General features: G+C 35.4%; 1 protein-coding gene across 1 annotated transcript in view; it reads right to left on the bottom strand.

Annotated features, from left to right (window-relative positions):
* Positions 1-46: 46 nt before the first annotated feature.
* The window catches only part of WASL (Wiskott-Aldrich syndrome-like), a 76,148-nt gene continuing 65,819 nt past the window's right edge, over positions 47-10,375 (bottom strand). The window contains exons 10-11 of the mRNA XM_014530152.1: positions 7,158-7,266; positions 47-2,625 (exon numbers count right to left, since the gene is read on the bottom strand). Of these exons, the coding sequence (XP_014385638.1) occupies positions 2,564-2,625; positions 7,158-7,266 (171 nt within the window). The 3' untranslated portion in view covers positions 47-2,563. The remainder of the gene's footprint in view (positions 2,626-7,157; positions 7,267-10,375) is intronic.

The following is a 10,375-nucleotide window of genomic DNA, read 5'->3' as shown; positions in this document are numbered from 1 at the left end:
CCTTCACTTTTAGTCTCTTAACAATAAATGAAAACACACTATTTTATATTTTTGGGTCAAATTAATTTTATTATGTTCCATGATGAATTGCCACCAGTGCAACATCCTATTCACTATACATTTCAAAAAGAAATTCACATACTAAACAAAATTTCAGTTGATAAATGGAAATGAATGATTGAAAGTCATTTTGAATCTCATACATACAATATGTGGCTAGCTGAAATTGTCTATATCACGTAGCATTTAGATTTAAAAAGCCTCATGCTGGTTTGTTAAATGCGAAGGCTGTCAGACAATCACTTAGCTGGAGGATATATAGGAGGCTTCCAGACAAGGCACAGGTACAGTGCTGCCCACAGTGCAAGGTGGTGGAGGACTGAAACATGCAACCTTTACATCTAACGCAGATTCAGTCCTCATGCCCGGACTGAACTCCACAGCTGCAGTGTTTCAACCAAGAGTAACTTAGACTTTGTGCAACAACAACAACAAGTCCTTTTCTTTAATAAGGAAGAATAAACTCAAATACCTTTGGCAAATTTTTTACCCATCTTAAGTGTTTAAAATTGTGTTCACAACTCAAAGAATTCATAGCCTCTGCTCAGAGCAGCTCCTGATAGTTATTATACCACAGTTAGCGGAAAACCCTGAATTCCTTGGCCAAAAGTTAGAGAGATCTTAAATTGGCATTACCTTAAAGACATTTCTAGAATATTTAAAGTGTTTTTTATAATGTTGAAAAGAAAAAAATGGAAAATGTTTGATATTACTTAAAATAAGTAGTATGTTCTATTTACCATTTGCACAAATTCCTAATTTTATTGGTTAGTAGTTGTCTAGCCTCATCTACACCAGGTTCAACTGAGCTCAAGCCACAATAGAAATTATAGTAAGCAGAAAAAGGTTTCCAGCAGCAGAGGGCACTGTTTCTGCAAGAACAAAAAGTCTAGAATCTTTCCCATGTGCTTAAATTACTCTTGCAAGGAAGGTAACATTCTTTGAATAACTTAACTGTTTTACTGTACCACTTAACTGCTTTTAGCAACAAAACCTTTTAAATTATTTCTTATGATAACTAGATGCATGATCACTAGAAGTTATGTGATAACTGGTTAAAATTCAAGCCACATCTTGCAGGTCCAGCCTGTCAAGATCATGCCAATACTAGATTTGGGTCGGTATAATTCTAGAGAGCTTAATTTTTAGTTGGATACTGTGATTACAGTAATGAAATACATTTGGAACTACATTCTGCATGACTCAATGTGAGAAAAAAAAATGTCTTATTTAAATCAGATAATTTTTCTATCTAAAATTTAAAGTACGAAGGTATTATAATTAGTGTTACAAATATGAAAACCACCTTTAGGCAATTAGTGTATTGTAGAGAGGCAAGGAAACCCTAATTTTAACATGTCATTTTTCTGTGCATAACAAATGTACAGGTTGCAAATTTTTATTTTATTTTTTTTAAAAATCTGTCATTGGGTTATGTTTTTTTCAAGAAATTTGACATTGGGAAAAGCAATCTTATAAGAAAAATGTAACCCTTCACCTGACATTTGATAAAAAAACTTGAGAAATTATAAAAATTAAAAAAAAAAAAGCATAATGGGTTCAACAGTAGATTAGATTCTTATGGCTGCTATTTTTGAATACCTTAATCGATATAAACTGCAAAATAAAAGTTATTAACCTCATATAATTTTTATAATGTTCTAATTTTTATACTATACATAACCAAATAGTAAAGTAACCATAATGTAGTTGACTTCAGTTCATATGAAAATTATTCACGATTCCCCAAACTCCAATAATTTAAATAACATTTATTTCAGAATAATACCAAAATTATTTTTAAAATTTTTGCCAAAAGAGCCAAATCAAGTACAGGTATGTAAGGGCTCCTAATGATACCAGCCTCCAAATGCCGCTGCTTTACATAACAGGCAATATTGCTGTCAGAGGTGTGTTACTGTTTTCCCTAACTAGCATTTCTGTGGTGATTTTATGTAGAGCATATTGCTAAAATTTGAGAAACTGCATCAGTGTAGTGATGTCTAGAAAACTGTGCAATGTATCAGCTTCAACATTCATATAGCATTGTGTTCAAAATAAAGGGGCTAAATAAACTAAGGTTTGCATCACTTAAAAAAATGTAGTGCTATACTAGATTTTAATAAGAAAATTTAGGTACAGAAAAAGTAGGGTATGAAAATAGTGTTTTCCTTCTGGCATTATAACTAAATTACATTAAGGTTTTTGTCAGTCTCACATATAATATTTAAACTCCCTTGTTGATGGAATGAAAAATATTCACAAATTAAGTGAGCATCCTGGTGTAAACTTGCACACAAGAACAGGGAGTAGCTTTGTAGAGGATTATGACAAACCTTTACAGATTAAATGAGGTATTGCACAGATTAATAAAAAAAAAGCAAAAAAGGCAACAAAAATATACAGCAAATTGGTAGAACATTTACATGATAATTTTACAGAATCCATAGACAGAAAGTAGTGTTTAGTATTTCACCTTAAAAATATATATATAATATATAGATCAATCTTCCCACTCATCATCGTCTTCAAAATCTTCTTCTTCATCTTCATCTTCATCCTCATCTAAAAGAAAATCGAGACAATTAAAACCTATGTATAAATAAAATATTACATAATTCTTGGGTGATTTCTCCAATTATTCAACTTCTGAAACACAAACCATTTGATACCTGAAGAATCTAGTTACTAAGATAGTTAAAAATGAATCTAATAAAATGCATCTAAAGAGTGTAGTGATGAGTAAGAGATGAGAACTGGAGTCAGAAGACGGGTTCTGGTCCCTTAGTATTTATGTTACAAATTTCAACCTGTGTGTTTCTTTACGTGTAAAGTCACATTTAGGTTGGGCCTCTCTGAATTTTAGATTCGCATCGCGCAAATCCAACTGCTGCCTGGTATTGTCTACATGGATTCTCAAACTCAAAAGTTCTAAAGTTTTATCTCCTTCTCCAACCTGCTTTTCCCGCACCACCTTAGTCTGTACCCTGATGATTACCAGTCTCTCCGCTGTTTAGGCCCCAAACCTAGAAGTTATTATTGATTCCTGTTTTCACCCCCATCCAATCCATCAAGGCTGCTCCTTTCCTCCACTTCCACTATTGCTCCCACACCACCATCACATCTTGCTTGGATATTACAACTCTATAGTCCATTTGCCTTAAAGCAAATGGAGTGATATTTAAATTCTAAGTTTTAAAAATACAATTTTATTGATGTAAGTGGCTGACTACTGTTATTTGAATAAAATTTGATGTTACCTCACTCTACAAGACCCTACATGATTTGCCCAGTTATTGTCTCTTCCCTCCCCCAAACTTTTTTCATATGCCGTCTCCTGCAATTCACTGTTGCTAGACGCATGGCCTTCTTTCTGTCCCTTAAACATGACAAATTTATTCTTGTTTTAGAGCTTCTGCAGTCACTATTCCTGTGTGGCTGAGTCTTCTCATCATGTAGATTTACTCAAAAACCACTTCTTCAGAGAGGCTACCCAGACCACCCTATGGAAAGTATAACCCTCCACCACAATCAGTAACCCCCTCTCTCTTGATTTTCTTCATAATATGCATCACTACCTGAAATTCTTATATTTTGTTTACAGACCTGTCTTCACACTAGAATATAAGCTCTAAAACAGGGTCTTGCCTGTCTTTTTATCACTGAATTCTTAGCATCAGAATGTTTCACGAAGCTGCTCAGTAAATGCATGTTGAGTGAATGAATAAATATTAAGATGTCATCAAATTCTATGAGCAATCTTTTATATTATGTACCCACTTCCCATAATTACTGACCTTTTAAAAACTATATACCTCATAAAACCCACAAAGGGCAAGTTTGTGAGAATAGTGGCTGAGCAATTGTATTTGATAATGATTTAGGAAAGCGCCAATAGAAACTGAATATGTGACATATGTGAGCTACGGGTACAGAAAACAGAATAACCCTTTTGCCTGTAAAACAGATAGTTTGAAGGCTTCTACAAAGTACTTGAGCTCTAGAATTAGAACTTGGAAATTAACAAAAGCCAAATAAGAGCAAAGATATCGTCCCTGTGCCCCAAACTAAGTTTTCACTTTTACAACAATAAGAATACAAAAATAATAACAATAATTAAGTAATTGAGACTTAGCTCTAAATTGTTACAGATTTTATTTGGAAAGGAGTTCAATTAACTTTGTTAGTTAATCTCTCCGTTTACATAACTAAAAAGAGAAAAAATTTGCTCCCCAAAGCTTTTGCTAGGCATGCTTCACAGAATTCACCTGGAGGAAGGCATCAAGTGCATTTACAGGGTGATGAATATAGGCATTTATCAGCTTGCATGGTGTGGAAAAAGTAGCTAACAATTCTATCATCAGGTACTACCACAGCTAAATAACAGTTAAAAGAGATGGTCCCCAAAATAAGTAAAAACCATGCTATATATTCATCACATCAACATAGCTATTATATAATGGTTACTTATATCTTTACAGAAACTTACTATAGGGTAATTTTTAGCAAAACCCTTAAGTGACCTTAGTGGTGTGAATACATAAGTGGATAAACTGAGACTTACTACAGATGTTCAAATTATGGTAGTTATTATCTAACACCCAACCAGGTAGTAAAGAAGAGAGTGAGAAAATATTCTAACAAATATCAATTTCAGTAATCATACTTTTTATAGTAATGTCACTATCAACTGCTATGTCTTGAAAGAACAGTTCAGCTACTTTTTAGAACCAAATGGGTCAGAAAGTCATGTTTTCAGGAGAAAAATTTGGTCATCTGCTGATTAGCACGTGAATTAGCAGGTGAAGGTTTTCTAAATAAACATTCAGAGAAACAAGTCTAGAAAAACATTATCTTTTTAATAATTATCTTTAAAGGAAAGGCTGTAAAATTGCAATCAGCATACTATACTGCTAAGCTACTGATTGCAGTGACAGGCAGGAATCTCATCCACACTAAGCCATAAAAGAAACAGAGCAGCCAGTTCCAAAACCCAGTCTCCCTTTCTACCTTCCTATTCTTTCTTGAATCCACAGACCCTGCTCCTTCCAGGTCACCAACGACCTACCACTGCCAGAGGTAGAGCTTCACTCCCTATTCCTAATTTATTGACCTATCAGACACATTTGACGCAAATGATTAGCCTATCCTCCTTCAAAACCATTTCTCTCTCTCTCTCTCTCTCTCTCTCTCTCTCTCTCTCTCTCTCTCTTTTAATAGAGAGGGAGAGGGAGAAAGAGAGAAACATTGACCAGTTGCCTCCTATAAGCATTCAAATGGGAATCAACCTACCACAAGACGACACTCCAACCAACTGAGCCACACTAGCCAGGGCCAAAAATTTCTTCATCTGGCTTCTAATATACCACATTCTCCAGCCCCAGACCTTAGAGACCGTCTCTATTTACTTCCACTTCTTTGCTGATCTCATCCAATTCCATAACTTTAAATACCTTGTATATCTTAATGACATGCAAATTTGTACTAACAGTCCAGACCTCTCCCCTGAATCCCAGATAACCAAAAGCCTACTGATATCAACAGTTGCTTTTTTAATAAGTATCTCAAATTTAATATGTATAAAACCAAACTCCTAATCTTTCCTGTCAAATCTGCTGCTTCCACTAAATCTTTGCTCACTCTGTTAATGAAAATTTCACCCTTTCAGTTTTCAGGTCAAAACTTGGGATTTTTTCAAACCTCACTTTCAATCCATCAGCAAAACCAGTGATCTTCACATTCTAAATATGAGCAAGGTCCAACTACTTCTCACTAATGCTAGCAACCTGATTAAAACCTCTATCGTCTTTTCCTTGGATCACTGCCACTCCTCTGTTAAGAACCATCCATCACATTCATGGCCTCCAAAGCCTTACTACTGGCCCCCTACTACCTTATTTCATTCCTCAGTGTTTTTCCCCTCCCACCCTTGCTCTAGTCATACTGACTCCTTTGTTGTTTCTCAACTGCAGGGACTTTGTACTGGCTGACACCTGAGCACACTTTGCCAGTTTTCTACATGGTTCACTCCCTGAACTCCTTCTAGTATTTTCTCAATTGTCACCTCAGCTAGGCCTCATCACCCTATTGCAAAATAAACTGCCTCCCATAGCATATAACTCGCTGTATCTTCCTCTTCTCTATAGTTTATACATATATATGTATATATGTATATATACACCATAATTTAACATGCTATGTTTTTTCTATTTTATTTATTGTCTTTCTCTCACTAGAATGAAAACATGAATCTTTGTTGTTTTTTTATTTTATAATTATTCCACAATAAATATTTGTGGACTGAATTAGCCTATCTTTGTAACACATTATGGAAATATGCCAATTTAAGGAAAACAAATGTTGCTCAAGGATCTTATTTTAATTAATCTTCACATCAGTCATAGGATTTATGAATTCTCTCCATGGAACAAGAAAATTGAGGTCCATTGAGAGTTAATATAGATTTAATAAGCACAAAGATCTGATCATGCTGGGGAAGCTAAACCTCAACTCCTATATCAGCAAAACCCATATGCTTGCTCGTTTTAAAAAGCAATATTTATTTACAATATTTATTAATATTAGTAAGCTCAGGACTGGTAGTAGTTTATTCATATAAACCTATTAAGGAAATGACAAAAAAAGAAAAGAAAAACACACACTAGGATTCTTTCGCAAACTCCAGGAACAGTGAAATTATCTAATTTCTTAGTTTAAACTCTCACAAATCAGGAAAACTTCCTAAATTCTTTATGTCACAGGAATGTTAAGAACGAGACCCAGGAATCTCAAGACTGTTCAGAGGTTGTTTGCCAGGAATTCTGAAAGAATTACCCACTATAGAAAGCAAAATTGCCATTTTTCCAAAGTAGTTCTTCCAAGTTATAGTTATGGCTGTGGTGTTCTGACATCCATTAAGCTTTAGAGAGACTAGTTGCAGTGACGGACAACTTTTAAAATACTCCCTGGAATCCATAACAATAAGTTATTCAATAGCAGGGAAAATCTAGCAAAGACTGAGTCATAAAACAAACAAACAAAAAATAGAACTCAAGCATTCAAATTTATTAAATATACATGTACACATGCAAATGTACCTGAAGAATGAATGGCTTTGCTCCTTTTCTGCATCACTTCCATTAAGGCCCCCACAATTCCTGAAGTGGGTGCAGGTGTTGGTGGTGTAGACTCTTGGCCATCAGATACCTTGGAAAAGAAAGTTAGCAAAATTCAGTAATAAATCCTTTGCAAAAATTTTGTCTCTAAAAAGTTTTACTTTCTTAGAATCAGTTCTTATTTTAAAAGAAAAACAAATAAAAATACAAACCAAGCCCAGGACAGGATTAACTCAATTAAAAAGAAATAAGCTACTACCTTAAAAAAATTATTGAAGACATATTTCTGCTCCTTCTTAATGTATAAGCCATTCAATGTAATTCCAATTTTAGAATAACAATCAAGTTCTTTCTTGAAAAACACTTGCCCTTGCAGCTGGGTTATTTCTGTTTATTCCAATACACAAAGTTGTAGCTGATGAAACTAAAATGGAACATCATTTTATAAACTATACAGCAGCTTGCATGCTGTGTTGGTGGTTGAGCCTCACAGTCAGTCAGTGTGAGGATTGAGTTCATGAACAAGCCAACAGCAATTAAGTCTCAATTACAATGGGGGCGGGCATATAAAATGCACAAGGGACATTTCTAGAGCAATCAATCACCTCAGGGGATCAGGGAGACTGTGCTGCTGGGTCCCACAAGACACCTACTAAATAAGGCCATCCTACCAAGACTGGGAGGCATAGCAGAGCTACCTAATACATAGAAACAAATACAAAAACGCAGCCAAAGTGGGAAGAAAAAAACACAAGCTCCAAATGAAAAAATAAGAGAATACTCCAGAAGAGCTAAATGAAGTGGAGGTAAGCAATTTATCAGATACACAGTTCGAAGCAATAATTATAAGGATGCTCAAAAGTATGAAAAACGACACAGAAACCATAAAAAAGGAAGCAGTCAGAAATTAAGAATGCAATATGTGAAATAAAGAATACATTGGAAGGAATAAACAGCAGGTGGGATGAAGCAGAGGATCGAATCAGCAAATTGGACAACAAGGTCAAAAAAAGACCCAATCTGAGCAGCAAATAGAAAAAAAGAATTTAGAAAAATGAGGAAAGTTTAAGGGACCTTGGGACAGCATGAAGTGTAACAACATAATACGGGTACCAGAAGGAAAAGAGAGCAAGAAAATGAGAACCTATTTGAAGAAATAATGACAGAAAACTTATCTAACCTGGTCACATAGTCCAGGAAGTACAGAGTCCTGAACAAGATGGACTCAAAAAAGGCCCACATCAAGACAGGTCATAATTAAAATGGCAAAGGTTAAAGACAAAGAATCTTAAAAATTGCAAGATAAAGACAGTTAGTTACCTACATGGAACCCTCCCTTAAGACTGTCAGCTGATTTCTCAACAGAAATATTTCCAGCCAGAAGAGATTGGCATGAAATATTCAAAGTAATGAAAAGCAAGTAAATACAACCAAGGCTACTTTACCCAGCAAGGCTATCATTTAAAATTGAAGGAGAAATAAAGAGCTTTCCAGACAAGAAAAAGCCAAAGGAGTTACCACCACCAAATCAGTATTACAAAAATTATTAAAGGGGGGGAGGGGAGGAGAAACAAATAAACAGAGGAACATAGTTAAAAGTGGAAAAACATAAAAGCTGGGATAGCAATACTTCTATCTAATAAAATAGACTTTAAGAGACAAAGAAGGACACTACATAATGATAAAGGGAGCAATCCAACAAGATATAAACCTTGTAAACATTTCGTACCCAACAAAGGAGCACCTAAATATATAAAGCAAATCTTGATGGCTATTAAGGGAGAGATTGACAGTAATACAGTCATATTAGGGGATTTTAACATTAATTGGTATCAATGGATAGGTCTTCCAGAAAGACAATAAATAAGAAGATGCTGGTCTTAAATAACACACTAGATCAAATGAATTTAATTGATATAAGAAGACAAAAAAAGAAGACTGAAAACATGTCAAGCATCCTCTCTGATCATAATGATATAAAACCAGAAATCAGAAATTAAGAGAGGTAACAACTGACACCAAAGAAACACAAAGGACTGTAATAAAATATTATGAACAACTATATGCCAACAAATTGGACAATCTGGAAAATATGATGAATTCTTAGAAACATATAATCTTCAAAACGAAATCAGGAAGAATCAGAGAATCTGTATACACAGATTATAACTAGTGAAATCAAAGCAGTAATAAAATAAAAAAAACTCGCAATAAACAAAAGCTCTGAACATCCTGGATGGCTTCACAGGCGAATTTTATCAAATATTCAGAGAAGAACTAACACTTAGCCTTCTAAAACTATTCCAAATATTTAAGAGAAGGGAAGATTCCCAAGCTCATTTTACAAGGCCAGCATTATCCTAATTCGAAAACCCGATAAAGACACTGCAAAAGAAGAAAATTATAAGCCAATATCCCTGATAAACACAGAAGCTAAAATCCTCAACAAATATTAGTAACCAAACCCAGCAATATATTAAAAAGACCCTATACCATGATCAAGTGGGATTTATTTTGGGGATGCAAGGTTGGTACAATATTCAAAAATCAATAAACGTGATACACAACATAAACAAAATGAAGGATAAAAACTATATAATCATATCAATAGATATAGAAAAAACATTTGATAAAATCTAGCATCTATTTATGATAAAAACTCTCAGCAAAGTGGGAATAGAGGAAACATACCTCAATGTAATAAAGGCCATATATAACCAAGTCACAGCCAACATCATACAAAATGGGCAAAAAATACAAGTTTCCCCTTGAAATCAGGAACAAGACAGGGAATGTATGCTTTCACCACTCTTATTCAACACTAGAGGTGTGGTGCACAAAATTATTGCATGGATGGGGTCCCTAGGCCTGGCCAGCGATCAGGGCCTATTGGAGCCACCTCGCCCAGTCCCGATTGGGGTTGGGCCAGCCGGGGCCTTGGGGCCTGCTGGCTGCTGGCTAGGGCCAGGCCAGCAAGGGGGAGGGAACATGGGAGGTTTGCCGTCTGGGGGGGAGGGACAGGGGGAGGTTGGCTGGCCGTTGGAGCACACTGACCACTAGGGGGCAGCTCCTGCGTTGAGCATCTTCCCTGGTGGTCAGTGCGCATCATAGCGACTAGTCAACCAGTCGTTCTGGTCACTTAGGCTTTTATATATATAGACTAGAGGCCTGGTGCACAAAAATTTGTGCACTCGGGGGGC

This window comes from Myotis brandtii, unplaced genomic scaffold (genome assembly GCF_000412655.1).
Source record: "Myotis brandtii unplaced genomic scaffold, ASM41265v1 scaffold726, whole genome shotgun sequence".
In the NCBI taxonomy this organism is placed as follows: Eukaryota; Metazoa; Chordata; class Mammalia; order Chiroptera; family Vespertilionidae; genus Myotis; species Myotis brandtii.
This window is presented reverse-complemented; position numbering and strand designations above follow the sequence as displayed.